Source organism: Glycine max, chromosome 16 (genome assembly GCF_000004515.6).
Source record: "Glycine max cultivar Williams 82 chromosome 16, Glycine_max_v4.0, whole genome shotgun sequence".
In the NCBI taxonomy this organism is placed as follows: domain Eukaryota; kingdom Viridiplantae; phylum Streptophyta; class Magnoliopsida; order Fabales; family Fabaceae; genus Glycine; species Glycine max.
The window spans coordinates 25,652,096-25,667,086 of NC_038252.2; the positions used below are offsets into that span (position 1 = coordinate 25,652,096).

Sequence of the window (14,991 nt, forward strand, 5' to 3'; positions counted from 1 at the left end):
GTGGTCATCACTAACCACAAAAACACCAAAGTCGCAATCAAAAGCATGGAAACTCAAATAGGGCAATTGGCCAAACAATTGCAAACTTCTTCAATTGGCTTTTCTACAGCCACCGAGGAGAACCCAAAGAGCCATTGCAAGGCTATTATCTCCACCATAGAGAGTGACATGAGAGGTGAAGAAGAAGAAGAGGTAGAAGAAAACATCATGCTAGAGGAAGAGCTAAAAGCACAAACCAACCCTTCAACCCAAGGTATGCAATCCTCACTTAATCCTCCATTGTTTGATTTTAGCAAGCTAAACATCCATAAGCAAGGAGATGATGAGAGGGTGGCCAAATTCGAGAAATACATAGAGATGCTACAAGGGAAGAAGGAGGAACCACCTATTGAAAAACTTACACGGAACGTGCTACATCAAGTAAGACCCATAAGGCATTTGGAGGACAAGGGATGTTTTACCATCCCCATCACATTGGGAAATCTTTCTATCGACGATGCGCTACTTGACTAGGCTACTTGACTAGTTGGATTGATCAGATTCACATGCTCTCTCTCTCTCTCTCTCTCTCTCTATATATATATATATATATATATATATTATTGATTGATGTTAGTTTGTTAATGAAAGGATTCAAACCCACAACTTCTCCTCCCTTCCTTCTCACTTTACTTCCAAACTAATCTTATAACTCCTAATTCACATGCTAAATAATTATTGAATGGCGTAGTAGTTGGTATAAGTTACATCAATGTCATTTGATCCACTATATATATATATATATATATATATATATATATATATATATATATATATATATATATATATATATATATATATAGAGAGAGAGAGAGAGAGAGAGAGAGAGAGAGAGAGAGAGAGAGAGAGAGAGAGAGAGAGAGAGAGAGAGAGAGAGAGAGAGAGAGAGAGAGAGATATATATATATATAGATATATATATATATAGATAGAGATAGATATATATATTTATTTATATATATATATAGAGAGAGAGAGAGCGAGAGAGAGAGAGAGAGAGAGAGAGAGAGAGAGAGAGAGAGCTATGCACTAAAAGTAGAAAATATTTTTACATTGTCATCCTATCGTAAATCACCATTATTCATGTAAGTTTATTACTTTAGCAAAATTATCTTAAAAATCATGTCAACCGTGATTTATGATTGAATGATAATATAAAATGCTTTACTACACCACCATTAAACTCATACATACACATTTTGGACTTATGCAATGCACGAGTCATCTTTTGATATTTTATATTTAAGAATTACCCTCTCTGGACTCATATATAAATAAAAAGTGATCTTGTACGTTGGACTTAAATATAAGTAAATATAACTAAATTTGTCATATTTAATGTTATCATTTCTAGAACACCTTTTATGTAATTCTAATTTTATTTTCAATGACTCTTTTTTATTTATGATAACAATTTCTAATGAAAAGTATTTTAAAAATAATCTTATTTTTTTTTACTTTAGATTAAGAAAATTAAAAAATATCAACTAACTTTTTAGAGTAAAATTATTTATTCTTACTTATATATGTTTAAAGGGAGTAATTTACATATAAGAATGAATTTATATGAATTTTCTTTTTAAACCTAATGCATTAAGTATTAGCTGTTTTTATTGTGATATATCGGCAAAGGATAACATTTAGAAAAGAAAAATATAAAATTGTCTAATTTCAAGTTTTTCAAGAAGTTACATAAATATCAACTATACGTGAATATTCAAGTGATTATCTATGAAAAAATTGAGTAATCATGTGAATCTACTTTCAATCTTCATTTGAAATTGTTTAGACCATAAAATTAAACTATTCTTCCGAAAACTCACACGTACAATTTTTATTAATATCCGAAGCAGAAACATAAGGTCTAAGGTGGAGTACACCCATAATCCCATAGTACCATAGCATCCGATTGAATCATAGAGGACAGTTGAGCTGGGCATTCGTTCCAAGTGAGGAGGTGAGCATCATGATTATTGGCATATTTCGCAAATAAATCTGCACAAGATTTTTTCTTTTCTTATGAGAGACCTTGAGTATGCCTCAATTTATTGGTAATCTCACTTGTAGTTTATGATTATTCTTAATTTAAGAAAATCTTTTATATATAAAAAATTAAATATTAATTTTTACATTAAATAGATCACTCTTTCACTATTGAACACATGTCTCAACATTAAGAGCTTTTCCACTGCACAAGAATTTACCTTACAGGAAACATGTTGGAAAGTGACAGACCAATATGATAATCTAAATACAAATTATTCTTATTCTTCACTGTTAACTTAACTCAAATAAATTTTCTTTTTGAAGAAATCTGACCATAAATGAAGATATGAAAAGAAAATTATTGTAGTAATTATCATGAAGCTATGACAGGTGCAGTGATGATATCCACATCATGGCAGGCTCGGTTGATGGTTCTAAATCACAATTGTTAACATGACAAATATGAATAGTGGCGACAAGGTACAAGTGTCTTTATTAGAATAATGGATCTTTCTATACTTCAATAGAATTAAAAATAGTTAGCAAGTTTCTGGAATTCTCACTTTCTCAGCTTCTGTATAAACTACGATTGCCAAGTGTTAGATTTTGGAGTTTATATATATATGTCAAGTGAAAATTTATTTTTGCTGGACCACTACGGGTTTATGTAAGAAAATATTGGGTTCAACGTAACCTACTCTTTTTTTTCAATCCACTAATATATTTACTTCTTCATTTTCAATTTTAAAGTATGTAAACGGATGTTTGGTATCTTACAAATAACAAACTAAACAAATACTACACAATATATATATATATATATATATATATATATATATATATATATATATATTATTACTAAATAAATAATATAAAATTATAAAATTAAATAAATAATAATTTATACTTTTAATATTATATCTCTAATTATAATTTAATTTTTCTATTTTATATAATTTTCTTTGATAAGATCATGTTATTTTAAATATTTCTAAAATCACATATTTAAGCTAAAAAAATTGCAATTAAGTTTTTTAGTTTATACATTATTCGTTTGTATATTAAGTATAATTGTGATATATTGATAAAAGAAAGTAGCATTATTATGAAGAGATATTTTTCTTTAAGATAAATGTTAACAACATATTATCTAGTGTGAGAGATATTTTTCTTTAAGAAAGTAGCATCATGATTTTATAGTTTTTAATAAATTATATATAGAGAGAGAAAGAAAAAAATATCTGGTGTGAGGATTTATTTTATATGAGAATGAGAGAAATAAATATTGATAATTATATCTTGAGTGATCAAATTAAAATACACCAAGTCAATGTTTTTTAAGAAGTAGCACAATTTTTAAATAATTATATAACATTAAATATATGAATAAAAAATACGACATTTTTTTTGTCAATGTTAATTGTTAGTTGTTAATTTTTTGTTAGCGAAGAAAATTAAAACCTAGGGAAGAAGCCAACATTCAACAATTAAGGGCCAACTATTGAATAAAAAAATATCCAAAAAATATAAAGAAGAACAAAATGCAAAAGCGGATAAAATTATTTTTTTAACATAAGGTAAAATCTTTGAAGTAAAAAAAAACATAAGGTAAAATCTTTGAAGTAAAAAAAACATAAGGTAAAATCTTATGTATTAAATAAAATTTGATAAAATGCACATCCATTAATTGTTTAAAGTGTAAAAGTGAATAAAATCTTATATTTTCTTTCTTCTTTTAACGTAGGATAAATTCAATCTTCTAAGTGTAACAAAAAAAATCCTATCTATTAAATAAAGTTTGATAAAATAAATAACAGATTAACTAAAAAAATTATATTACTTATATAATTTATATAACTTTCAACAAAATTAAAAAAACTCAGGGGTGCCAAGTCACCCAACCTATAATATAAATTCATTCATGTCCGAAATCTTTTCTTTTCTTTTTCTCTAACCACCTAGCCAAAACCTTATAACTATTTTAAAAAAACATTAATCAAATCTCAACCATATTACCTATGTAGTATTTTGGTCATATCCTTTCGGGTCATTAAAGAAAAGTTAGCTAGAGATCTTTGACTAATCCAAAATTTGACAAAAAATAAATAAAATCTAATAAAAAATTATTTTCACTCAGAATTAAATTCAAATAATATTTAAACAATTAAACCTTAACTCATTAATTGCTTCTTTCGAGTCGTTTGAACATTTATATCACCTATGTAGTATATATTAAGATAAGAAGTTCCGTAATTCCTTTTCCTTTGACCGTTGGAAGAAGAAGATCATATGGTTTGCCAACAATTATCTCTATAGTCTCAAACCTAATCAAATTGTCCAGCCAAGCAAATGGGCCCCAAGTGCTTCTGACACTCTAAATAGAAACCATACATGTCTCCCTCTATATTAATTATGATACTAGCAATCAATGAATAATGACAAAATTAATAATTAATTTTTTTTATAAAAATACGATAAAAAATATTTTTAAGAAAAAATACTTCTAATTTCATAAACATTACCCTTAAAGTAATAACTAATACAGTAATTACTAAAAGGCTGTACGGTACCTCTACATCACAATTCACAACACCGAATAAATTATATACTCGAGCAACATCTGTTATAAAGTTTTTTTAAATTATAAATCTATTATAAAGTTATGATATCTTTATATATTATTATATATACTCAATCAGATTATACAATTATGTTACTCCGACAAATTTTTTTATCACTTATAATAATTCTATCTTATTTGATAAAAATTATTTCCAATAAAAAATATTCATGGTCTAAAAAAAATATTATTATTCATTTTTTATCACATTAATTTATTTATTTTTATCATATGTAGACTTCTTTTTCTTTTCTCCCTTTTTATTTGTTAGGTGCTAAACAGAGTTGGAATGCCGAATGCCGAATGCCCATTAATAGTTTTGCTTCTAAATATCGCTTTTAGATAATTATTTACATGGTGGTGGTGACATAATTTAAAAGATCCCGGCCAATTTTTTGCCGTCTCATTACAATTTTGTAGAAAATCAAATTAAATCTCCAAAGTCATCAAGACAATACAATCATACAGAGTACGGATGATGGAAAATGCCAACTAAAATTACAAGCTCATAAGTAGGTCACGACAGCCTCCATAAAAAGGATCTAATTTGCCTAGCTATCAATCAACTGTACAAACACAAAAACACTTTCAACTTTGCAGAGAGCTTTATGAGCTTGTAGTAGCAGAGTGGGGAGGTACCAAACAGAGCAATTGAAGTTGGTATTTCATTTCTTCCCTTCTTGTTTCTCTTTCTCATAAAACTACACACTTTCAGCCTCACACCAACCAGCACAAAAGCTCATCATGATTATATTTTATTATTAATTTATTATTATTATTATTATTATTATTATTATTATTATTATTTTAATCTCAAAGTGGGCTTAACGACCAACTTAATAATTTACAATAATTATTTTTATTCTGTTTATTGTATGCAGAACATTATTAGGTGTTCTAGATCCTAGGGTGGCATCTGGAATCACACTCTTCAATCAACAATGAAATTCTGGGACCTATTCTTCGTGGCTCTCATGCCAGTCTTGGAGACCCTCTTGATTACTCTCCTTGGTTTATTAATTGCAACCCAACGATTTAATCTCCTGCGAAGCGTTGAAGCAAGGAATTATTTAAATAATGTAAGTTCTTGTTTATTTTTTATTTTCTCTAAATCCATTTAGGAACTTATCTGGAAAGGATCATCCAAAATTATGTTGTGCTTACCATCAATTCAAGAGGAAGGAATTTTCGCAAGAAATCTTTTCAGGTCTATATGAGTTGAACTCTGATTGTACACGAATGAATTCCGACAATTAAGTTAGTGTTTATAGAAGTTGCCACGTATCACTAATCAGATCTAATCTGAAAGCACATTTGATGGCATGGTTTCGAGTCATCCTAACCCGATCCAATCATTCAATGTCAGATATTATTTTAAAAAATATATATTTTAAATAATTATGTATTAATAATAAAACTTCTCGACTTAACGAATAATGTTTTATCTAACACGATAACAAATTTATATTAATATTAAGATTCTTCAAGAATGGTAGCCAAATCTCAATCTCACCAATGAAATCTACTAATTGACCATGAAAAAAAGAGAAGAATGAAAAGAGAAGGAGAATTCAAGGAAGAAATGTGTCCAAATTGGTCGAGGAACGAGAGAAGATATTTCCTTAGGTTGAAGAGGATCAAAAGTAATGGGAGCTAAGACTTATGGAGGCGCTTGAAAGCTAGAACCCTGGAGTTAATGGGGCTTCAATGGAGGTCTAGAGAATCAGATCGACCTGTCCTTGGAGAGAGAAACTCTCAACCAGTCTAGAGAGAGAGAGAGAGAGAGAGAGGAGCGCTTGATTTTGAGTTAGGGTTGGAGAATTATTTTTGGATTAGATTATAAATAATAAAATTTTTCCTCACAATATTTAATCCTCATAATATTTAATGTGATTATATAATAAAGACTTAAATTTGAAATTTTTATTTAAATTAAAATAATTTCATGTTAATTGATTTATGTTTGTTTATAGTAGATAGTGTTAGAAAATAAATTATTTTTAGGATTTTTGGTCACTTTAGAAATAGAATTATAAAAATGTGTTTTAAAGTAGATTTATTGAATGAAATGATCAAAAATTTTCCTCCAAAGCCCATGGTGTAATTCTCGACAACACCATAAAGACCAACAAGATGACTTAGTTTGTAAACTTACCAATTTGGAGCAAAGGATTTTTTTTTTTTTAATGAATGATACTAAAAGAAGGCTAAATGGGAAAATCAACCTGAGTTATATATCAGCTCTTATCTCAGAAACAATAAAGTCAGGAGAAAAAGAAAAAATAAGAAAATTAACATCAACACTCAAGACATGCTTAGCTAATCTATCTGAGTTTTGATTGGTTTCTCTGAAAATGTGATTCTGGCTAATATAACCCTGATCATGAGTATGTATCACATGAAACTGCAACATCCCGAGATAATAGCTTCACCGCCACCTGAGAATAATATAATAATAATAATGCTCAAGGAATATATACATAGCCATTTTAATGAAAAATCCTCATTAGTAAAGATTAATGTGCATTATTGTCTTATAAAGTTACATATATAAAGACAAATAAATCGTAACATGATAATTTACAAGGTTTAATGAGTGATTTTGGATGTACTTTTGCTGCAAAATTTCCCATACTAAAGCGTACATTTGTCATTAGATAATATATTAACGTTTTATTCTAGAATGTAAAAAACAATTCAAAACATCATCATCTTCATCATAATATTAGTTTCTATGTAATATATGATTTTTTGCTCATAGAAATCAATATAATCTTTTATTATTTATTTCACAATACAATCTAAATTTTAATTGAATTAAAATTACTGAGTAGAAAAAATGAAATATGTTGTTTTCCTTAAACTAAAAGTACCTTATGCATGAGTTTAAAATTATCTTTTAAAGATCCTGAAAGAGAAATCTTATACAAATTAGTTTATACATAAATTGATTTTAATTTATAGAAAAATTTATTTCATTTTTTTTTATTTTTCTTCTCCTATAAGTATTTTTTGAATAGATTTATCTAAATAAGTTTTTTTTTTTTTACAAAATCAAATTCAAGTGCTTTTATTTATAAAACTTAAATATCTTTTTAATCCCTCAAAATTGAGAATATATCGTTTATAGTCCGCCAAATTAAAACTTGTAATTTTAGTCCCTCAAATTTGTTAAATGGTTTTTTTTTTCATTCTTTTGATGATAAAAAACTACTACAAATTATCCATTCAAATAGCCAAAAACATGACCCGAAAGACTCAAAAAAGCATTCCACAAATTTGAGGGGACTAAATGACGTAGCTCCATGTGGAGCTTGTAGGCCTTGGATCTTTTTCATCAATGGAGTCTTTTGCTTCTTAAAGATGAATGACAACGGAATAAAGAAGGAAAAAAGATGATTGGAGACGCCACTTCAAGGGGAAGATGAGTCAAGAAGAAGTTCACTACCATATGAAGTCATGAATAAGAGTTTGAAGGTAGGAGAAGATGAGTCGAGGGAGAGGGAGAGAAGGAGTACGGAATTTTGTGCCTCAAATGAGGTCTAAACTTTGAAGTGTAATTCTCAAATGATCAAAGTTGAAAAAATGCACACACATGGTCTCTATTTATAGCCTAAGTGTCACACAAAATTGGAGGAAAATTTGAATTTCTATTCAAATTTCACTTGAATTTGAATTTGTGGAGCCAAATTGGGGAGCCAAAATTTGACTAATTATGACTAGTGAATTTTAGTTATGGTTCAGCCCACTAATCCAAGATCAATTCCAAGATTCTCCACTAAGTGTGCTTAGGTGTCATGAGGCATGTAAAGCATGAAGGACATGCACAAAGTGTGACTATATGATGTGACAAAAGGATGTAGCAAGCAAATGCTCACCTCCCCCTCAAAAATTTAATTGTATTGGGATTATCGCAATTCAATTAAATTTATTTTCTAACACACACATCAAATATTCACTTAATGCATGTGAAATTACAACACTACTCCTAATACAAAAACTAGTCTAAGTGCCCTAAAATACAAGGGCTGAAAAATTCTACATTTCTAGGGTACCCTACCTACATTATGGAGCCCTAAATACAAAGCCCAAAAATAATAAAATCCTAATCTAATATGTACAAAGATAATTAGGCTCATACTTAGCCCATGGGTCCAAAATCTACTCTAAGACTCATGAGAACCCTAGGGCTTTCTCCTGCATCTCTGGCCCAATCTTCTTGGAGTCTTCTATCCAATTTCCTTGGGGGGTACGATTGCATCACTAAAAAAGAACATTTTATTTTGAAGTGCTAAAAAATATAAACTTCAAATTTAAAGGACCAAAAGCATATTTAAACCTATTGATGATAATTAATTGAATACAAGGCATATGGTTGAAAAAAGTGAGACTAGGATAAAAGGAGTTGCCTTCACAAGCCAATAAATAGTTACATTGACTTGTCTCCTAACAAACTTTGTTATAAAAGTTTGGAAAATTGGAACAAATAAGTCTACACTTACCCAATATAGAACCTATAATCCATCACACTAGTCCTATCTTTGAGTGGATAAAATTATTCACAAATACTTTGCAGTCTAATTCAAAAATTCATTGCAGTTTTATCTTCATGGCTTAAATATGTTTTTAATCCTTTAAATTTGGATAATTTTTTAGTCCTCCAAATTTGAAGTTGATTTTTTAGTCCCTAGAAACTACGAAATGCTCTTTTTAGCCCATCTACATAGTGTAAGCCAAACAAGGAAAAAATATTCACAATTTGTGGTAACTTTTGACTGTCAAAATTTGATTTTCTATTTTAAATTTTGAAGTATGATTTTTGGCAGTTTAAAATTGCCAAAATTAAGTAAATAAAAATTAAAAACCATTAACTACTTTAAAAGTCACTGTAATTTTTTTTTTCTGATTGACTAGATTCTAGGGGAATAGTGAGGTAAGAATGGTGAGGTATGAGTGGGATGTGGGGGAAGAAGAGGGATCAATTGACACCAAGATCAAGTCAAAGCAATAAATGATGTAACCAAGAGGCCAAACCAACAAGGGGCAACAACGTTCTTCTTCACTCACTTCCCAGGAAACCTCATAGAAAGCAATTTGTAGGGGATTTTCAGGAGGTGGGGCAAGGTGATCATGCGTTCATTTTACCAAGAAGAACCAGGAATGCAATGAGAAATGGCTTTGCTAGATTTTGAGGTATTGATGATGAAGTAGCGATGGAGAAATACCTAAATACAATTTGCATCTGGAACATGAGATTGTTTGTGAATCTGCCCAAATATGAAAAAACTTGGAACAAAGCAAACTAATGAAGCTAAAGGAAGTAAGAAGCCAAAATACTATTACCAACCAGCCTTTTGTAGAGATGGAATCACTTATGAATAGGTAACAAACAAAGCCAAATTGAATTGGATTCCTAAGTTCGAAAGTCAAGCTGGGATGGGTGGAGCTAAAGTTGAATTGGGTAAACGAGTAATGGCTACAAAAATGTTATTTAGGATGGCTATATGGGAGGCATCTTTGCTCAACATCCAAAAGGCCTTCTTTCTATATGGGTTCTCGACTATAAGAGTCAAATCCATGGGAGATAATGTGGTCTTACTTTCAAGGGAAGAGAAGGACAACTTAAAGGAGATCATTAATGAAAACAAGGACTAGTTGGATCAATGGTTTGATTCGTTCTCACAATGGGAACTGAATTTGGTGGCAACAAGCATGTTAGTTTGGATAATACTCATCAATATTCCCTTGAATTACTGGAATGAAGAGGGACTTTAAAATGTGGTGGGGAAAGTTAGGACTTTTATGGCCATCTCTGAACATGGAAAATCTCAACTACGCTAGCGTACTGACTAGAACTGCAAAATTAACACCAATAGTTGTGTTTCAAAAATTCTGTTAGATTAAATTTATCTTTACATTATCTTGTATTTATTATTACATAGAAACTTGTGATTCTATTGATATGTAATTACCTAATAATCAGTAGTTGATTGATATGTAATCAATATTGATTCTGATTTCTCCATTATAAATAAAGATGAGATGTGGTCATTTAAGACACACAACATTATAGTAATATCATTGTTATATGGTATCAGACCCCGGGTTATTCTTAACAAAGGAATAACGAAAACCATTCTCCACCGGGGACCTACTATCCCCGGTGGACCTCTCTGCTTGTCATCCTACTTTCGATGACCTACATTCTGGTGGACATTTATACTTTTTCCCCTTTTTCGATGACCTATTACCAATGGAATGCTTTGCTTATTGCCCCTCTTCCCAACTTATTTTTTGGCAACTATAATTGTTTGTTGTTGGATCTTCAGCGACCTTTTTGTTTGGTGACTCCATCACCAACATTGTTGTCTATTGATCTACACGATGGTAGTGATAGAGACCTCATTGGAACTCAATGCTCTCTCATGTGCCCTTCATTTGCGCGCCAAACAACATTTGGGCACCCAACTGTTCTGGCGCATCCAGCCATATTTCATGCCTTTCTTTCTAGTGACAGGTTTCTTGAACTGAGGCACACAAAGCCTAGTCAATTTCAGGCCATTTTGGAACTATTTGATTTTGCCATAGCTTATTTTCTGCATTTTGTTTTAATCGTGTTTCAATTTCCATTTATCATAGCTTCTACTAGTTCTTTCCTTTTTTGTAGTGAAAAGTATTGTGTGTCTACTTTTCCCTTTTTGGTAGACTTCCCGACATCTTTTCATTGGAGCTCACCTTTGACCATTATCGCCTATCACCTAAGACTTTCATGTTATCCATGTGCACAACCAACTCAAAGCACCATCTCATGCAACCCCATAGTGCGTGAAATTCACACACACAATGCACATCGCATCCTTAACTAGCGTCACATTGATCTTTTCTCCATTTTCCTCTAGGCATCATGGTGGATCTTTTTTCTTTTTTCATAGGTGAATAGTATTTATTGCCACCGTTGAAGATTACCACACCATCAACATGCACAACCAACTCAAAACACCACCACATGTGACCCACACAGGGTCTTAGCGTGTGAAGTTCACGCACACGACGTGTGATGGGTCTATAACAAATCATCTTTAGTTTTTATCTGGCTGACAACATTTGTAAAAAGCTCGATTCATATGGCATATATGCTCGAGCTTGAGGGAGAGTGTTAGATTATATTTATCTTTACATTATCTTGTATTTATTATTACATAGAAACTTATGATTATGATTGGTATGTAATTGCATAATAATCGGTAATTGATTAATATGTAATCAACATTGATTCTGATTTCTCCATTATAAATAAAGATGAGATGTGGTCATCTAAGATACACAACATTACAATAATAACATTGTTATAAATTCAAAGTAGGTGAAAGCTTTTAGATGGTGGATGAAATGAAACCATGGGATGAATGACAATGTTGCTATAAAAGGAACCTAGGTATCTCTAATGATGTGTCAGTTGAAGGAAAGTGGTGGGATCTAAGATGTCAGAAAGGTTTGATGAAGATGGCAATGAGATGATGAGGGGTGGGGTCGCGATTGAAGAGGTGTCAGTGGACGACTGATCGACCATGGTGTTAGTGGTATTGGGCCAATGGTTGGAATTGGTGGGGAAGATGAAGGCCATGTACACAAAAAGTCAATTAATGTTGATAGAGATTGGTCAAGGAGGGATAATTCAAAAAAAAAGTTGGGCTTTGACACAAAAGGACAAACATACTATGGATTCCTCTCATCAAGGGATTTTAGGGAATGTCCATGGAAAACACAAGATGCACAAAGGACAAAGTAAAAGGAGAACGTGATCAATAAGTAAAGTGATGTAGACAATTTGACAAGGAAAGAGGCAAAATGTATGGGTTAAAAAGGGGATCTGGTGGGGGAGGAGGCAACAAGGCAAGATGACTGTGTGGGGGAATGCAACAAAGGAAAGAAAAAGGAGGTGAAAAGTAGTTATAAGGAAACAAGTACGCCACACTTGGGCCTGTCAAAATTTGGACCTATAAATTTAATGGGCTAGTAAAAGAACGCAACCATCAAAGTAGTGACAAGTGTGATATTCTTTAAAGAAATTAGGCCTTCAAAGGTTGGACTAGTGCCTATACAGAGAGATGTATGTGGTAGCAATTTTGGGATACTAGACTCTAAAGGTGATCAATTGCTTCATGAGACATCATCATTAGACTTAGACAACCTAGACAAAGGGAGTGATATGGCTTGTAAGGAGGTAGGGAAGCAAAAATAAATGTATGGGTAAATCGAAAAACAATTGTAGGTGCAAAAAAAGTTAAAACTATAGAACTGGAGTAATTTCAATGAAACACTATCAGGAAAAAAAGGGGAATGTTGAACCTATTGAAACATATGTAGATGATAATTATTGGTAAGCTCTTGCACTAGTGAAGAAATGAGAAGACTAAGAGAGCCATGAAGTCAATGTTGGAATTATGTAGAAAGAAGAATAACCTAGAGAAGCAAAAGGCATTATGGTTCAAAATTGACTTTGAGGAAGCTAGTAAAATATGTGACACTACAAATTAGATCATTGTATCTTTTAAAGGCACTAAATAGGATGGAATTGATTGATTCACCACTTGTTTGGAGAAGATTTACACAGGTGAGAGTAAGTGGGAATGCTATGAGTAAAATGATAGATTTTTGGTGTCCTTGGGTTGTTTACATCTTTGGCCTAATGTTACCCAATATGTTCTCCATAGATCCATTTCGGATCATTGTCCCATTGTTCTTAGTCATAAATGTGTAAGTTAGGGGCCAAAACCTTTCAAATTTTCAACTTTTGTATTCATGAACTATGGCTTGTAGAATTTGTAAAGAAGGTATATGATTCATTTGGGGTCCAAGGATGGGGAGCTTTCATTTTCAAAGAAAAGCTCAAATTTCTAAAGAAAGAAGTGAAGTTGTGGAGTGTGAGCAAGTTGGGTGGTTGGTCATCAAGCAAGCTTAGAGGTTTTGGAGGAGAACATCAATCACCTAGACTTGAAAGAAGAAGTGGACGAACTCACCTATGAAGTGGCTTTGGAAAGAGAAGAGAAAATAAAAGAGTTTTGGAGGATTGCAAAAATACAAGAGTCAATCTTATGCCAAAGGTCTAGATTTAAATGGATTAAAGAGGGAGATGTGAATACAAAATTATTCCATGGCATTGTTAATTGGAGGAAAAGGAGCAACAACATTAGGGGCTCAAAAGTGGATGGGGAGTCGTGTGAGGAGCCCAAAAAAAAATTAAACAATTAATTAAGGAGTACTTTCAAGTGAAATTCAAGGATAATGAGATTATGCAAGTAAAGCTTGATGGAGGTGAACTTTAAGGAAATCAATGAGGAAGACAATTTCTTGCTTATTGATTCTTTCTCCGAGTTTGAGATTAGGAAGGTGGTTTGGGGTTGTAATGGAAGTAAAAGTCCCGCCCCAGATGGTTACAAATTTAATTTCATCAAGTCTTGTTGGGAGGTCATTAAAGTTGACATCATTAAGGATATTCATGAATTTCATGCCAATGGTAAGTTGCCTAAAGGATTAAATGCTTCTTTCCTTGCTCTTATTCCTAAAAAGGTAGATCTTCTTGGCTTGGGGGAATTTTGACCCATTTATCTTATTGGAAATCTATACAAAATCATTGCCAACCTTTTGGCAACAAGGATCAAGAGAGTGATGGGTAAAATTGTGAATCCTAGACAAACAATTTTTTTTGGGTGGTAGAAACATTTGGGATGGAGCATGCTAATGAGGTGGTGCATAAAAAGATGTCTTTACTGGATGAACTTTTGTAGTAAGTGGATCGATTGCATTTGGTGTTGCTTGAAATCTTCTTCTTCATCCATCCTTGTTAATGGTAGTCCTATAGAGGAATTTTCTATACACAGAGGACTTAGACAAGGGGTTCTATTAGAACCTTTCTATTTTTGGTTGTGGCAAAGGGTTTGCGATGTTTGGTGAGGGAAGCAGAAGCAAAAAGGCTCCTATTTGGTGTTAGTATTAGGAGTGGCAATTTAAAGGTATCACTTCGTCAATATGTTAATGATACTATCTTTTTTTGAAGGACTCTACTCTACTGGTGATTGTATCACCTCGAAAGCAATTCTTAGGTGCTTTGAGTTGGCTTCATGACTAAAGGTGATTTTTTTTCAAAAGCAATCTTGTGGGCCTTCATGTGGAAAACAATAGTATAATGAGATATGCAAGGATTTTAAATTGTACTTCCATGAATATTACCTTTGTGTATCTGGGGATACCTATTGGGGTGGATACTAGGAAGATTTGCACATGACAAACAGTTATTCAAAAGATGAAGAGGAAGTTGACCTTATGAAGGAGACACCACCTATCCTT

General features: G+C 31.7%; 1 protein-coding gene across 6 annotated transcripts in view; it reads left to right on the forward strand.

Moving 5' to 3' along the window:
- Positions 1 to 5,050: 5,050 nt before the first annotated feature.
- The window catches only part of LOC100804439 (protein PIN-LIKES 3), a 52,472-nt gene continuing 42,531 nt past the window's right edge, over positions 5,051 to 14,991 (forward strand). For 3 of the 6 annotated variants that reach the window (XR_003264998.2, XR_003264997.2, XM_006599200.4), the window contains exons 1-2: positions 5,051 to 5,304; positions 5,526 to 5,723. Coding sequence is in view for 4 of the 6 variants with exons in the window: in XM_006599200.4 (XP_006599263.1) it covers positions 5,586 to 5,723 (138 nt within the window). In the remaining 2 variants the exon portion in view is untranslated. Of the gene's footprint in view, positions 5,305 to 5,525; positions 5,724 to 14,991 lie in introns of those variants that run through there. The other 3 variants (XM_006599199.4, XM_003548747.5, XM_006599201.3) reach the window with 3 other exon arrangements.